An 18,182-nucleotide genomic window follows, 5' to 3' on the forward strand; every position below is an offset into this window, starting at 1 on the left:
AAGTAGGAATATTAAAGCTCACCTTAGCCAGCGGCAGCTCTTCCTGAAATGTTTACAGGTGCCTTGGTCTGGAAGAGATTTCCCAGGTTGTATAGAAGGATCCCTCATTGTCTTCTTCCTGCCATAACCATGATCTTTGATGCCTATAAAATAATGATACAAATACATAAGAAATTACACTTACACACCTAAATGTAGCCCAGTGTATTATTGAAGTCTCTATGGGCTATTATTGAAGTATATCTTCTATTAAAAATACCTAAAGTCTTATACAAAAGTTTGCATCATACCGCTATCTTTCCCAGGGTAACGCTGAATCTTTTGAAATCTGGTGGCTTCAGTAAAAATGCTGAGCTTGCTGTGGCAGTGGACACAATTCAAGTCTTTAGTGATGCCATAAGAGAGACTCTGCCGGACAAGGACAGAGATGAAGAACAGTGTAATAGTAAAATTAATGACAGGCATTAAAAAAGAAGAAAAGTGTACAGTAGCACACAAATTGGTGTGTATTTGACATCTCATCTACCCTTTCCTAATTTATTTTACTCGTACCTTTACTGGTTCGTCATGAGAACAATTTAAGCAGCTAATCACGAATGTACACTCCAGCAATACCAGATCTCGGGCAGTGGCTCCCTGTATATCCACATACCCCAGCACAGTTGAGTATTGGTGCATGATACTAGGGTGGAAGATACCAGAGATACGACTGTTACATTTTTCACACTGTGCTGAACAAGGCTGCTTTCCAGTAAGTGACAGGTCGGCTGTAACTTTACACCTAAAGGGACAAAACTAAGTCAGTATATAAAAAAACAAAACATAAGAAAACTCCACAAGAATAAAAGCATATGACACTCCAAAATTTTTACAGCTCAGTTGCTACAATAATTGGTAAGGAAAATGGAATGATACTGAGTGAGTGGGGTTATAATAGAGGTGAATGGGAGTGAATGGAGAGTAAAAGTATGCAAAATAGCCCTCCTCCAGAATAAAGAACACGGTTTATCTAGTGCCATCTATAGGTGACCGTTCTTTAACCCCTTAATGACCGGGCCATTTTGCACGTTAATGACCAAGGATTATTTCTTGTTTTTTCACGGTCGCATTCCAAGAGTCGTAACTTTTTTTTTATTCCGTCGACATCGCCGTATAAGGGCTTGTTTTTTGCGGGACGAGTTGTATTTTGTAATTGTACCATTTTTAGATGCTTATAATGTATTGATTAACTTTTATTAACTTTATTTTAGGAGAGAATTGAAAATAAGCAGCTATTCCAGCATTAATTTTCACGTTATAAATTTACGCCGTTTACTATGCAGCGTAAATAACATGTTAACTTTATTCTATGGGTCGGCACGATTATGGGGATACCAAATATGTAAAGGTTTTATATGTTTTTTCTACGTTTGCACAATAAAAACCCTTTTAGAAAAAAATTACTTGTTTTTGCATCGCCGCGTTCCAAGAGCCGTCATTTTTTTATTTTTCCGTCGATGTGGCCGTACGTGGGCTTGATTTTTGCGGGACAATGTGTAGTTTTCATTAGTACTATTTTGGGGTACATAGGACTTATAGATTAACTTTTATTTTATTTTTTTGGGGGGGAATGGGAGAAAAGAGAGAATTTTGCCGTTGTTTTTTGCGTTTTCTTTGGACGCCGTTCATCCGGCGGTTTAATTAATGTGTTCATTTTATTGGTCAAGTTGTTACGATCGCGGGGATACCATATATGTGTATGTGTGATTTGTTTTGACAGTTTTACTAAATAAAACCACTTTTTGGGCCAAAAAAGTAGTTTTATTTGACTTTGACTGTAATTTTTTTTTTTTTTTTTTTCACAAACTTTATTTAACTGATTGTCATTTTTTTTTTAAGTCCCATCAGGGGACTTCACTATGCGATCTGTTGATCGCATATATAATGCTTTGGTATACTTAGTATACCGAAGCATTATTGCCTGTCAGTGTAAAACTGACAGGCAACCTATTAGGTCATGCCTCTGGCATCGCCTAACAGGCAGATGCTGAAGACAGACCTGGGGGTCTTTGTTAGACCCCCGGCTGTCATGGAAACCCGACGGCGACCCCCGATTTGTTTGCGGGGGCGCCGATCGGGTGACAGAGGGAGCTCCCTCCCTCTGTCAAACACATTAGATGCCGCTGTCACTATTGACAGCGGCATTTAATGGGTTAAACTGCCGGAATCGGAGCACGCTTCGATTCCGGCAGTTGCAGCAGGAGCCAGGCTGAGTATAACAGCCGTGCTCCTGCCGCTGATCGCATGGGTACGCTGTCAGTACCCGCGCGATCACAGGACGGATATATCCGTCCTCCTGCGCGAACTAGCAGCTGCTGAGGACGGATATATCCGTCCTTCGGCGTTAAGGAGTTAAAGAGGCTCTGTCACCAGATTTTGCAACCCCTATCTGCTATTGCAGCAGATCGGCGCTGCAATGTAGATTACAGTAACGTTTTTATTTTTAAAAAACGAGCATTTTTGGCCAAGTTATGACCATTTTTGTATTTATGCAAATGAGGCTTGCAAAAGTCCAAGTGGGTGTGTTTAAAAGTAAAAGTCCAAGTGGGCGTGTATTATGTGTGTACATCGGGGCGTTTTTAATACTTTTACTAGCTGGGCGCTCTGATGAGAAGTATCATCCACTTCTCTTCAGAACGCCCAGCTTCTGGCAGTGCAGATCTGTGACGTCACTCACAGGTCCTGCATCGTGTCAGACGAGCGAGGACACATCGGCACCAGAGGCTTCAGTTGATTCTGCAGCAGCATTGGCGTTAGCAGGTAAGTCGATGTAGCTACTTACCTGCAAACGCTGATGCTGCTGCAGAATCAATTGTAGCCTCTGGTGCCGATGTGTCCTCGCTCGTCTGACACGATGCAGGACCTGTGAGTGACGTCACAGCGTGATCTGGCAGAAGCTGGGCGTTCTGAAGAGAAGTGGATGATACTTCTCATCAGAACGCCCAGCTAGTAAAAGTATTAAAAACGCCCCGATGTAACACACATAATACACGCCCAGTTGTACTTTTACTTTAAACACGCCCAGTTGTACTTTTGCAAGCCTCATTTGCATAAATACAAAAATGGTCATAACTTGGCCAAAAATGCTCTTTTTTTAAAAATAAAAACGTTACTGTAATCTACATTGCAGCGCCGATCTGCTGCAATAACAGATAGGGGTTGCAAAATCTGGTGACAGAGCCTCTTTAAGTCAATGTCCAGCCCTTTATAGAGTCTTGAAACATGACTCCGATTTAGAGCCAAACTAGAGGCAACCATCTGGCTCTCTGCAAGGAGAATCAGTAGCTTACAAGAGCTGCTTCAAATGCATCTCATTCAGCCAACCAGAACCATTCTCTGTACTGATGAGGAGCAACAACTCAGAAACAGTGTTGTCTACAGATGGGTATATCTGGTTTAGCGGTTAACCGAGCCATGTTTCAAGGCTCTTTAATGGGTTGGACATTGACATATAGGGCAGTCACCTAGAGAGATGGTTTTCTTGCTTCTGGAGTAGAGTTATTTTGCATACTTTCTCCAAGGAGCGTAGGACTTGCTACTAGCTGGATCTCTGCAAGGAGGATCAGTATCTTCATAAGAGGGGAAAGAAATGTTCTACTACATGGGAGAGTTGAAAAAACATTAATAAAGTTGAAAGAATTGGGTTACAGAGGTAATGTGAGTTAACTACAGTGGATAGGTCAGAGAGGTTCCAAAGGAAACAAACAAAAGTGTTACTAAAGGTATAAGTGAAATAAATGTTTTACTAAAAAGGTGATGGGGTGTATATTACAGAGGTGATAAGGCTACGGGCATTGCAGGGGGATGAATGAAAGTCAGGAAATATTATAAATTAGATTCTAATTTATAACATTTCCATGTGCTGGTCACTAGAGGGAGCAGTTCCCAAAATTGCAGAATGGTCAATGTGGTAAAACAACCTCATTGCTTTATGCTACAAATTTGGGGTAGACACACTCGCTCTAGTGTCCTCACACAATCCCCCCTTCCTTATTCTGGCTAGTGCCAGGAGAAGGAGGGGTTTGAATCATCAAACCCCCTACACTGTGTGCCGCCATTTTCTGAGCGACTGCACTGTGTAGGAGGATTAGATACAGTGGTAATCAGACAGTATAACACAAACATAATACACACGAACATAAATTACCAGCTCCTGCCGCTCCTATTCCTTGCGTCTTCGCTTCCTAGAACATATGGCCGGAAGCCGCGGCCGGAAGTCATCATCTTACTGTCCGGCAGCGGCTTCCGATCCAAATGAAAATGGCGCCGGATTTCGCTCTGCTAACGAGCTTTGTTTTGGTCTGTGCGGGAGCGGCGCATGCGCCGTTCCCACACAGGCGGCGTACGCTGCAGTGAATGGAACGGCTCCCGTTCGCATTCTCTATGGGGATGTATGTGCCGTATTCCATCTCTGTATGAGTCGTTAATCGACACATACAGAGATGAAAAAAAAAATGGCAGCCCCCATAGAGAAGTAAAAGAAAGAAAAAAGTAAAAAGTACAACACAAGCACACAAATAAATAAAATGTATGTTCATATCATACTAAACGCAATATGATTAAAAAAAAATAATTCATGACACCTTCCCTTTAAGCTCCTTTTGGCAGTTTGCACCATAATGGAATCTCTCCAAGAACAGGACTAGAAGTTTACTTTGCTTCAGTGGCCTGTACAATTGACAAATCAAAAGTCCACTGGGCATCTTTGGGATCAGTGTGCACAATGACAGTACTACCACCTAATTTGCAGAGGTTACACTATAATACACTAGCTCTGCTGGAAAATTAGGGCATCTTTAGAGAATCAACATTACACTGTAAAGAAGCCATATAAATAACACTTTGTGACTCACCTGCTGCACTCCAGGGACACTACGATGTGATGTGGAGTCAAAGTGCCCACTCCACCTCCCAATTTTAATCCCAGGAACCGTATTTCGGTCCCCTTTCTCGGACCTTCTAATGTTCCTCCTTCCACACTTCTCAACCCATCACTGGTGCCAGCTCCTGTGCCAGACTCTAGGTCATCGTCATCATCTTCATCACAGCTTATCCAGCTATCCGAATCATCTTCCTCCAAATCTTCTTGAAGGTCAGTCTCGTGTTGTCCCATATCTTCAACATTTTCTTCTCCACTTGATTTCACTGTGACTGCTGCTTGCAACTGCTGATATGGCACAAACTCTAATCCAGCCTTCTCTGCGTCAATGTCTCTTTTTAACTAGAGCACAGACAAAATATGGAGTTACTGCAAACATGTAATAACTGTATCAATTTACTTTCTATGTAGCAAGAATGAGGCAGCAACGTGATAGTGAAACATATATATTTTTGGGGAAAACGGGTTTTCGCTATTCGCTTACGCATTTCAGGCAACACATGACCATAGTCAGCTATGGCTAAAGGAATGTGTTGCCTGATAGGCTTAAGCGGATAGTCTACTGGATTTTAAACCTGTTTTCCAAAACAAATATGATTTTTTTCACCATTACAGTGCTGGATCATTCTTGCTATTTCGGAATCTCTGCTGGACCTTGTAGTACCACAACATTTGGAAACATTTGCACGTGAAGCAAGAAGCGTATCGCAATATATTTGTTTGGGGTGGTGAGCGTTTTTTTTCTTTTCTATATATCAATTCACTTTTTATTTTACACTGCCAAAAAAATCAAAACACTGTGTTACCAGACGAGCTCCTTCTGTATACAGGCGCTCCATGTTGCGATCTAACCAAAGTAGAAAAGGCCTAAACAACAGCTCCACTTTTCCAACCAACTGATTGGTTGCATGCTTAGCTTCCAGCCATGCCTTTGATGTGTCACACACATGCCTGTAAAATAATAATAAAAAATAGGTTTATGCTCTATTCACATCTGCATCAAGCAGTTTCCGTTACAGGTTCCAGTATTTTTTACATCAACAATAATGCAGCCTGCAGCAATATTCTTGCCCTCAAATATACCAGAACCCCAATGGAAAACTAATGGACCCCATTATGATAAGTCAATGGGATTTAATCAGGATTCGTCAGAATCAGTGTGAAAAGGGATCTGACATAGCTGTACTAGTTTCATTGAATGGAAGCCATAATGTTAAAGCACTCTGGCAATTTTTTTGTTGCACATATCATGCTAGCAATAATCTAGAAGGTCATTTGTTTCTCCCCAGCTCAATTTCATCCATGTATATTAGACCCTTTCATTATGGGCAACTGTGTCATGTAATGTTAGTTTGACCACCAAAATAGACCATGCTCTTATGTGTAGACAGGAGGCCACTCTCCTGTGTGGCGAACCTCCTGTGAACTAAGGCCCCATGCCCACTTCAGTTTTTTCCTTCAGGGTGCTATCCGTTTTTGTCACGGATAGCACCCTGAACCCATTTATTTCATTTATGGCCCCCATGCACACTTCAGTTTTTTTGACGGTCCGTTGCTCCGTTCCGTTCCAAAGTAGAGCATGTCCTACTTTGGTCCGAGAATCCGTGACCGTGAGGCCCATGCAAGTCAATGGGGCCGTCAAAAAAACTGAAGGCACACGGAAAGCATCCGTGTGCCGTCCGTGTGTGACGGAGCCGTTGCCTAGCAACCGCCGGGCGGGCAGAAAAACATGACAAAAATATTACACTAAATCGGCAGCTACTTGCCTCTATCAATCACTGATAGAGAAAAGAGGCTGCTGATTAAAAATAAAATAAAAAGCATTTCATACTTCCTCCAGTCCGACCTTCTTTTCTGACGCGGCAGCCTGTGATTGGCTGCAGAGGCCGCTGCAGCCTGTGATTGGATGCAGAGGCGGTAACTTGGGATGAAGCGTCATCCCTGGAGGCCGGCCTTCTGACGTCATCCTGACGTGCGTGACCGCCGCTGCAGCCAATCACAGGCTGACATGGATGAAACGTCATCGCTGGAGGCCGGACAGGAGGAATGCAAGTATGAACTTATTTATTTTTTTATTACATTAAAATTGTATTTTCCGCGAGCCGAGCATAGTACTGTCAAGGGTGCTGAAAGAGTTACCGCCGATCAGTGCAGCCCATTAACTCTTTCAGCACCCTGGACAGTACCATGTTCGGCAACGGAAACACGGAGTGCACACGGGAGTGCACACGGAAATCACACGGCCGCTAAAACGCGTTCACGGACCCATCAAAAGCGGCCGTGAAAACCTTTCTCCACCCTCCTTGATCCACTGTATGCCCCCTTATGCATAGAGTGCTGCTGAAGAGAACATTTCTGCGCTACATGCAGTAAAATAATAGGTGAGCATACAATGATTAGCTGCAGAATTATAAAACTCCCCTGACACAATGACGGTCTATGCTATATAAGTCAAACATAAAATACACATTTTTATTTCATCAATTCTAAAAAGTTACATACAAAATACTTTTCTTTCCCACTTTTTTCTTTCTGACCGTATTCTCTGGAACTAGGTCTTAGGTTCAGACATCCTCTTATCTCTTTGCTTCTTCTCCTTTCCTTTCTACTTTTTCGCTTCTTCTCCTTTTACTCTATCTTAACCCCCTTTCCCAACCTTTTTTTTTTCCCGTCTTTTATTTCTCTTTAGGAAGAGATATGGTAAACGCGCCAAGCCTTCATATTGGCTCACTCAATGTCTGGGGTCTTAATGTTCCGCAGAAACGTTCGCAGGTTCTTTATGGCATGCATAAACAAAGGGTACAAATTCTGTTGCTGCAGGAGACACACTTCAAAGTGGGGCACATACCTAAAATTAGAGATAGGTATTATTCTACGTGGCTCCACAGCGCCAATCCTTGCTCTAAATCTAAGGGGACCTCGGTGGCCATTCATAAATCTTTGAAGCACTTTCTTATAGATCCTCAAATACATGATTTAGGGAGATATGTATTTCTTAAGCTTAAAATTGAATCTCCTATATACACTATCGTTAACTGGTATCTCCCGAATACATGCCCGACCTCTACGTGTCGTTCTTTTTTGTCGGCTCTATCATCGTTTTCAGAGGGGATTTTGATTGTGGTGTGGGGATTTTAATTTTCCCATGGATGCGTTTGCTGATACATCATCTGGGAGGGGCACTGTACCCCAACATAACTTATGCGCACTTAAAAGGGATTTTCATGCTCTTCGATTAGTTGATGTTTGGCGGATCCTACACCCACATGATAGTGACTTTACATACTATTCTCCTTCACACTCATCGTATAGTCGGATTGATTTCTTCCTCCGCAGTCATTACGCAGTTTCTAGGAAATTGCAAACGTCCATAGGAAGTATGTTGTGGTCTGATCATGCTCCCATTTTCCTTAACTTAACCCCTCCAGATTTGTCTAGGCGCCCCTGGACTTGGCGTTTGAATGATAATCTCCTTAAAGATGCAGTATGTGTATCGGACTTGCGACGCACCATTGACTCTTTATTTTTGACACATGCCTCGGACTCTACGCCGCTTCCGACACAATGCGAAGCATTGAAGTGTGTCCTCCGAGGCACGTTGATAAAACACGGCTCCAGGCTGAAGAGGGAGAAATCATTTAAGATATCCTCCCTCCTACAACACATACACTCTCTTGAACTCTTACATAAACAAGCTCATTCCCTCTCAATATTAGCGGACTTAACGAGATACAGAGGGGAACTCAAAGATCTCTTAGATCAACAATACCTACGTTTTAGGGACCAATTTAATTGATCTGTTTATGAATACTCAAACAAATGTGAGCGCTCAATGTCTCGCCTGTTACATCCTGGAGGGGTTACGACATTTAGATCACATATCAAACGACAGGATGGATCTGCCGCTCATGACACTATTGAGATACTAGATATATTTCGATCATACTATTCAGATTTATACGATATTCATGGCCAATATGCGGATATAGACCCTCATACCCTTTCGGAAAAAAATTATGAATATATCACAGAAACACCTCTTCCTCTTGTGGATCCAGAATCTAGAGGCATTTTGGATGAGTTCAGCGAGCCTGAGGTGGGAGTCGCCATCGGATTAACCCCTGCTGGAAAGAGTCCTGGGCCTGATGGCTTCACGCCTTTTTATAAGTTACTTCAGGAGCCGATCACCCCGTTCCTCACAAAAGGTATTCAACTCTCTTTCCGACACCTCCCCCTTTGTTACACAATCTTTAGAGGCTCATATTAGTGTTCTCCCAAAGCCGGGGAAAGACTCGTCCTTTGCATCTAACTATAGGTCTATTTCCCTCTTAAACGTTGACATCAAGCTCTTCTCAAAAATGTTGGCAAATAGGCTAGCACCTATCTTACCCTCCATAATTCATAATGATCATGTGAGGTTTGTACGGGGTAGGAAGGCACGTGATAACATCAATAAAACTTTACTTTTAATATCCAGGGCTCAACTGCAAGACACTCCATTATGTCTCCTGTCGGCTGATGCAGATAAGGTCTTTGACCGAGTACACTGGGGTTTTCTGATTGCAACTCTTAAACAGATTGGTCTAGGCCCGAGATTCCTGGGGAAAATCTCTTCCCTTTATACGAATCCCACAGCACGAATTAGGATAAATAGTTCTCGGTCAACCCCATACACGTTCGCAATGGCACTAGGCAGGGATGCCCATTATCCCCTCTACTATATGTCTTAGTTATGGAACACCCGGAGACAAAATCCAAATATACATGGAATACAAATTGGGTCGACCCATTATAAATCTGCCCTTTACACAGATGACCTCCTACTGTACATATCCCAACCACATATTTCCTTCCCGAACATTAGACACGAATTTTCAAGTTAATTATTCAAAAACTGAGGCCCTTAATATATCATTACCACAAATGGTGGTACAGAGGATCATTTCTAATTTCCCCTTTAAATGGCAGAGCAATGCTCTTAAATATTTGGGAGTGCACATCCCGTCTGACTTGTCTAAGCTGTATACTTTGAATTACTTGCCTTTTCTAGATCGCACACTTAAGGATCTAGAGTCTTATGATAAGAAGATGCTTTCTTGAGCGCTCTCAAAATGGATGTCCTTCCAAGGTTCCTATATATTTTTCAAGCAATTCCCATCATCCCCCCCATCCGCTTTTTTCTCAAAGCTCAAAAGAGCAATCACTCGGTTTGTATGGGGCAATTCTAGACCAAGAATTAGTATTCGTACACCAGTTAGACCCAAATCGACGGGAGGTGCATGTCTACCAGATTTGAAATTATATCACACTGCGTCGCTCTTAATTCGGTCCTTGGATTGGCACTTCTTTGACGCTGCCAAACAATGGGTATGGGACTCTTTGGTCCTCAAAAATATTTTATCCCGTTACAACAGCCCTCTCACGCCATTGTTTTATAACCCTGCTTTTTCAGCTGGATATAACAGAGACACCTTTCTTTTATGGGTAAGAATAGATGACATAAGATGGCACCATATTGCCTCTGATACAACTTTCCCGTCACTTCAGCAAATGGAATCCTGAAACCCCTTGATTCACTTGTCATGGCTTGAATATACCCAGTTGCGCTCATGCATTGGTTCCTTGGGGGAACAGTGCTCCTTTGGATGTACACCCACAACGTTTGAAGGGTTCTTTTTGCAGAGCGCTTCCCCTGCTCATACAATCTCAATTCTGTATAGCCTTCTGATACAGGACGCAAGTAGAGAATCTGGACTATGTACAAGCATGGGGAAATGATTTAGGCTTCACTATTTCGTCCCGTGAATGGCAGAAAGCTTTTATTTTTCCCCACAAATTATCCATAGCGTGTGCAGCACAGGAAAATAATTACAAAATTCTCACGAGATGGTATAGATATCCTACCCGCTTGCATAGTATGTACCCCTCTGTTTCGGAGACGTGTTGGCGCTGTGGAACTGCTAGTGGCACTATGTAAGACATATGGTGGGATTGTTGTGAACTTACACCCTTTTGGGATAAAATATTCCAGACGTATCAATTAATTAGTGGGGAGGCACTGACAGGTACTCCTCAGATCGCTCTGCTCTCAATTATTCAAGGCTCCTTTGGTTTTCGGAAGAAAAATATTCTAAGATATGCCTTACAGCAGCCAGAACTGTCATTCCTCGCCACTGGAGATCTCGTGAAGTCCCCACAATGGCTAAATGGCAATCTGAAATGGATCACTTACATAGGATGGAGAAGTTGTCAGCAGAGTGGTCGGAAAATACTGCCAGATTTTTAGTTACTTGGCAAGACTGGTTGGTATTTAAGAGATCTAACGATTTTCAGTACCTCTTCATTTAAGCTCCTATTAGGTATCTTACAGGATCAGATCAGTGATCACTCGCTTACTTGCCCCCCTTTTTTTTTTCCCTCTTTTTCTCTCTGTCCTTGCCTTTCTTTCCTGTGCCTCTTTTCCTCTTTATCTTTTCTATATAACATATAAGTTTGACGCCCTTACTGCAATTGCATTATTATAAGAGGCCGTTATTATCGATATGTTCAACTAATGTGATTGTTTATAAACTATGCTCATATTGGTATAATGTGATGTATAATCCGGGGGCTACTATATGTCTGTATATTAACACAAACAGAAAAAATGGGACATAGATATCATCAAAACCACAAAAAAGGCCATACTTACTAGGTAGGTGGGTGGGTGAAAACCCGTTCCCATCAGGACGCAGACGGGTCAAAGAATGCTGCAGAAGGAGTGTGCATTAAATAATGATAGCCCCTCCCACTGGTCTTGAGGGGAGTGGCGAACTAAGTGCTCAAAGGTGTGCGATAAATGAGTGTCAGTGTAGTGCTAGGGTGTGAATGGATGGTAAAAAATAAATATGTATGTATGAAAGTGTCAGAACTGTGTAATAAAAATAAATAAATAAATAAATAAATAAATAAATGTGATGAATAGGGGTCAGTGCTGTGAATAGTACATGGGGTGTCAGTACTATGTGTAATACGTGGAGGGATAATGTGCTGGTCGTCAGGCATGGCGTATCTTGCCGAATAACAGCCTATTTGTAACGCCACTAGTGTTAGCTAAAGCGGGCTGCTCTGCATTCCAAACCAAACGCCAGCACATCATGCCCTCCCAGCATATAAGACCCGGCTGCGTCCTGAAAAAATGTGTAGTATACGTAGTAAGAAATATCCATGAAACATGGGGTATTAGTGTCCTGATGGGAACGGGTTTTCACCCACCCACCTACCTAGTAAGTATGGCCTTTTTTGTGGTTTTTATGTCTGTATATTGTTTAGGACCTGCGTGTCCTTAGTTCCTAATTTCGCTTTTCCTATGTTCCTTATACGATTTATTGTATGTCTTGCTTTCTTTATAATTTTGTTTTTTAAATAAAATCAATAAACATTGATTCAACATAAAAAATGAATCTACACAGATGAAAAGAAGTATCACCAAGCAGGAGAGAATATTACATAGATGTTCAATATCAATATACAACAGAATGCATGATGTAAAATACACTATGTAAAAGTCTGTAGCGCTGAGTAAATATCAGACGTTTTGCATCCTACTGAGAAGATATTCTACCAAAACTATCGTTAGGGGATCCAATATGTACTAGAACATTGTAGTACAACGCTACTCCAGAAGTTCCAAATTCCTTATCTAAAGTGCTAAAGTGCAAACAGTTCAAAAAAAGTCTGGGATCGAGAGCGACATACTAACCCATGCTGCTGAGTCTTAAGATTGGTGTCCTGGGGCAGGACGCCAATCTTGAGACTCAGCAGCATGTTTTTTTTTTTTTTTTTAAATGTATTTGTATGTAACTTTTTAGAATTGATGAAATAAAAATTAGTATTTTATATTTGACTTATAGACTGAGTGTTCTCTCTTTTTGGTACTATATATAATGAATATAGTCATGTTACCTTAGGAAATTACTAATGCAAAATGGTGAATTATATGTCTATGCTATATGTGTGCTATGTGCACAGAGTCCAGTGTATTTCTGGGAGATGCAGATTCTCACTGCCTCCTGTGTACAAACTGATACAAGCATGAGACAGGCTGAGCTGCATCTCATAGGATAACACGAAGACTCTGCAGTTAGGGGACAGAAGTTCTATGTCATTGATCTATCACTTGCTGAACTGGACGCAGAGCAAGTGCAGTGTGATGAGATTAAACCCCCGCTACCTCTGGAAAGCCAGAAGCATCATGGGAAATATTGGCTGCGTTAGGGGAACCATATCAGAGCTGAAGAAGGAACCGAGATGGCAGACAACTCATAAATGACACATTAATTAAAACAGGTATAACAAGAGCCTCTACATAGGCAAAAAAAGAATATCGCTAGAGTGCTTCTTTAATGTTATCAAAGCCTTATTTGTTCACACAAGATAAGCATAAAGAAAACAAAACATTAAAAAAGCATTGATATTTAAAAATTCTTCTTTCCTTGATTGACCCAGTTGGTGCTTTACTGTACTGCGGTTATGGGTCCCAAAAGGGCAACATCTGCATTTGTATGTACTCCCTGTGTAAGCTTATTTCTTTTCACTCTTAGCCCTGTCTGTATGTATATGTCTTGAGAAAGGGAAATTAAAATGTAATCCTCACGGAGTACAGGCACGAATGTAAGATTTGTTATTCACTCAGGTACATTCATAATAAATATAGCAAAAGTGCCTTGAAGCACAACTATTGAATATGAGTTACCTTACCTGCCCATAACAGAAGGTAAATCTTGATCTTCGGGAATCTGAATTGTGAAAACCTGCAAATAAAATAGAGTACTGACCATTTTGAAATACTTGCTAAATTCAATGACAGCTAAAATAAATAAGTATCCCATAAAAACGTAACCTTTAAGGATACAATTTTAATAGAACAAAGATAACAACTATGACAAGCAAAATGATAAGAACATACATATCTGCATTGTAGCAATATCAAGATCTAGCCTGCCTGTGCCTGAGGGAGAGCCAAATAAACATGTTTCACACTTGTGCTAGGGCTTCCCTTTGGGGAAGACGTTAATATTCTGAAACTTTTGATGGCAAAAATAGCGCAGCATGCAGCAATAATTTTGCTGTAAAAATGTGGGTCCGACGGATCAATCTAGGCAACATGGCTTCTGTTATAAACAGAAGCCATGACACCTATGTAAACAGCATATTTAATGAAGAATCAACTACTGTGCTTACGAGCATTATTCTAATCAACTCTATCTTATTAATATTTTTGCGACTGCAGTAGACATGATATAACAATTCACTAAAATATCTTTTGGCTGATTCTGATTTCGCCAATACGGTAGGTTTTACACTATGTATGCAAGTATTAAGATGCAGATTTACATGCTGATTTTAACTCTCACAATCCAAACAGAACATGCTAAAATCCGCAGCATGCCCTCAAATCCACGCTGATATTTTTCCACTGCGTGTCAATCAGGGTTTCTAAACACTATTTGCATACATTGTACTAAGTTTGTTCCACGAAGCAACTATGTCATGTGCTTTTTGTGAGTGGCTCCCCTCTCTGGCTAATAAAGGGCAGTATTTAGTGAGTTACTCCCTTCTATGAAGTCCATACACCCTAATAGGATAAATCGACAACCATATTTATGAAAGCAACCCCTATAACTTGCACATTTGTATGCATAATATCTCTATGGAAGCAGGTGGAGATAAGCAGCTATTAGACCTCTTGTCAAGGTCTGGAAGCAGATTCAGAGTCCAGTGGCTGAAACAATCTGGAAGGTGAGTGATATTAGCAAGAATAGTCAAGCAGCAGTCCAGGTTCAGTACAAAGATAAGCAGCAACAGTTTGTAGCGTAAGGCAGAGACGTGGCCAAGAAACAGTTCAAGTTTGGTACACAGAACTGAAACAATGTTTCCAGTATCTAGACTAGAGACAGGTCTGGTAAGGAGGAAGTGCAAGGGCCACGCTTATATAGGAACCAAAATGGTGAGACTAACCAAGTAATCAAGGCAAAGAACTACATAAGGCAAGAATCAAAAGAACCTAGACAATCGATTCAGCATTGGAGCTGTCCAGCATCACCATGAGGTTAATGAGTTCCTGGGACACAGGAGTTTCTGGGTTTGAATCCTTGCATACCTTATTATTTTTATAATTGAAGAGATAATCTGTATCCCTGATTCCATCGCTGTGTTTTTATTTTCCTGGACACCCCCCCATTCCAGAGTCATGGCCCACTGTTGTGTTGGCTCCCCCTATGCTAATTTATTGTAGTTAGCCAAGAGGGCATGAACTACCCTCATGCTGCCTCTCACTGACTCGTCAGCATCAGAGGCAGGGAAGTTGGTTTCTCCCCGTTGGCTAACTACAGCAAATTAGCATATAGGGAGACAAGAAAACAGTGGGCCATATCTCTGGAATAGGGGGTCCAGAAAAACCCCCAAAAACAGTTATGGAATCAGCGAGACAGCGCTATTCAGGTCAGTAAAACAGTTCAACTTATAGGACCTAGTGACAGGTCCTCTTTAAACTTGCAAACCTGCAGTAGCTTCCTGCACAGATACGTCAATGTCAGCAGCTTGGAGAGGTCCTGCTCATATCCACTTGGAAAGCGAATATATTTTACAATACAGATCAACAGGACAACCCCCAGGCGCCTGTGCATGCCTGTAGCTATTCAATTGATTTATTGACCTACAATAAACCTTATCTTACAGGATCCTGCAAGCTCTGCACTGGGATCACATGGGATCAGGCTGTATGCATGCCCATATACCAGCAAAGCAGAATGGGCAACACGGGATGTGGCAGGTGTCACAGGGGTCATAGTCAGTGGCGGATTAAGTCAACTATAGGCCCCGGGCTGGTCCACAAACTTGGGCCCCCTTTCCCCACCGACGATCTACCGTGTCTATAGTGAACACCACCTTTCTCGTCGAGCATTGACAAATAGGTGTTACGATTCCTCTAGTCAAAGGGCTGTGTCCCTACATACTCCAACCATCGCTTGCAGTATCACACTGTGTAGGGACACATCCTCTTGACAGTGGGAATGGTAACACACATTTGTCTACTAGTCCTGGGTACACAAAGACTTTGTGGATTACAAGGATTTCCTACAACAGACATGTCAGGAGAGGGGACAGATCCTCCATAAATCCAGTGAATCACAAGTGGTCTTCTCTGATGGGAGTCGTTCTCTTTTCTTCTTCATCTGACACAGACCGTTATGGCGACTTCTTCTGATGAGACATCTTTGCCCCTCGCTTTTGCAGCCATTTCCGGCCTCTATAGAAAGACAAAAATTCATACACCAAGGCCCAGGACCATACATTAAAGAGGCTCTGTCACCACATTATAAGTGCCCTATCTCCTACATAAGGAGATGGGCGCTATAATGTAGGTGACAGCAGTGCTTTTTATTTAGAAAAATTATCTATTTTTACCACGTTATTAGCGATTTTAGCTTTATGCTAATTACTTTCTTAATGCCCAACTGGGCGTGTTTTTACTTTAGACCAAGTGGGCGTTGTACAGAGGAGTGTATGACGCTGACCAATCAGCGTCATACACTTCTCTCCATTCATTTACTCAGTGCATAGGGATCCTGCTAGATCAGTATGTGCTGTCTTATACTGACACATTAACGTTACTGAAGTGTTTAGACAGTGAATAGAACTTACAGCAGAGCAAGCGTAATCTCGCGAGATCACGCTGTAAATGACAAGTTACAGCGAGATTACGCTTGCTCTGCTGTAAGTACCACAGAAACGTTACCGAAGTGTCGGGATTGTGAATAGACATCCCGTCCTGGCTGGAAGGAATATCCATTCACTGTCTAAACCCTTCAGTAACGTTAATGTGTCAATATAAGACAGCACATACTGATCTAGCAGGATCCCTATGCACTGAGTAAATGAATGGAGAGAAGTGTATGACGCTGATTGGACAGCATCATACACTCCTCTGTACAACGCCCACTTGGCAAATGAGATTTAATATAGATAAATGTAAAGTTATGCATCTGGGTAGCAACAACCTGCATGCATCATATGTCCTAGGGGGAGCTACACTGGGAGAGTCACTTGTTGAGAAGGATCTGGATGTACTTGTAGATCATAGACTAAATAACAGCATGTAATGTCAATCAGCTGCTTCTAAGGCCAGCAAGATATTGTCGTGTATTAAAAGAGGCATGGACTCGCGGGACAAGGATATAATATTACCACTATACAAAGCATAAGTGCAACCTCATCTAAAATAGGGATGCACGGTGCATCGAAACTTCGATACTGTTTCGATACTCTGCATCCCTAAACGGTTCGATACCGCTATTTCCTGTATTTCGATACTGAGCTGCGCAGCCGCACAGCTCAGTATAGTAATACATGAATGTATGGGAGCGCGGCTGCGGCTGTGTAATTCAGCCACAGCCCCGCTCCTGAGTCATGATAAGTTCTCGGGGTCAGGATGATGTGATTCGGCCGGCGCTGCACTAATGATCTGCGGCACTGAAGACAGAACATGGCGGGCGCACTGCAAAACACCCCCATGTTCTGTCTCCAGTGCCTGAACTGCCGCTCATTAGTGCAGCGCCGGCAGCACCTCCTTATGCTGACCGCGCGCGCACTTCCTGTCAGGAGCGGGGCATTGGCTGTATTACACAGCCGCAGCCCTGCTTTATAACAGCGGAGATCAGAGAAACCTCTCATCTCCGCCGTTATTCCCCTGAATGCTGCGATCACAGCTGACTGCAACATTCAGGAGAAAATGAGAAGGGGGGATGCCCCTGGATCGCGTCACAGGGAATTCCTGTGACGCGATCGAGGGCCATACCATATATGGGCATACAGCCCAGGGTCTATTGACGGACCCCAGGGCTGTCTTACCATATTTCATGTTGTTAGGACATACCCAAGTATGTCCTAACAACTGCCTGTGTGCTGTACATACACAGGCTAATGTACTGGCACATATCTGATATATGTCAGTACATTAAAGTTTAAAAATAAAGTAAAAACAAAGTATTGTTAAATTTAAAAAAAAATACACATTCACCTTTTTTACAATAAACATTAAAATAAGTCTCAATACATAAAATATACACATTCAGTAATGGCGCGCACAACAATTTTTTTTGCATCATTTATGATGTGTGCGCTGTAAAAAAATAAAATAAAAACTGCTTTCTACCACTTATTGTGGGGCACGAGGTGCGATGATGAATTTAACCTCCATGTGCCTCCCATTAATAGTAATTAA

The 18,182-nt window shown here is 42.0% G+C and overlaps 1 protein-coding gene across 2 annotated transcripts in view; it reads right to left on the reverse strand.

Moving 5' to 3' along the window:
• Positions 1 to 18,182, reverse strand: part of LOC142749524 (uncharacterized) — a 60,596-nt gene that overhangs the window by 18,738 nt on the left and 23,676 nt on the right. For both annotated transcript variants that reach the window (XM_075857648.1, XM_075857647.1), the window contains exons 4-9: positions 13,658 to 13,710; positions 5,725 to 5,869; positions 4,893 to 5,260; positions 553 to 781; positions 291 to 408; positions 23 to 143 (exon numbers count right to left, since the gene is read on the reverse strand). In XM_075857648.1, coding sequence (XP_075713763.1) covers positions 23 to 143; positions 291 to 408; positions 553 to 781; positions 4,893 to 5,260; positions 5,725 to 5,869; positions 13,658 to 13,710 — 1,034 coding nt within the window. The remainder of the gene's footprint in view (positions 1 to 22; positions 144 to 290; positions 409 to 552; positions 782 to 4,892; positions 5,261 to 5,724; positions 5,870 to 13,657; positions 13,711 to 18,182) is intronic.

The sequence above is a fragment of the Rhinoderma darwinii genome, chromosome 3 (genome assembly GCF_050947455.1).
Source record: "Rhinoderma darwinii isolate aRhiDar2 chromosome 3, aRhiDar2.hap1, whole genome shotgun sequence".
In the NCBI taxonomy this organism is placed as follows: Eukaryota; Metazoa; Chordata; class Amphibia; order Anura; family Rhinodermatidae; genus Rhinoderma; species Rhinoderma darwinii.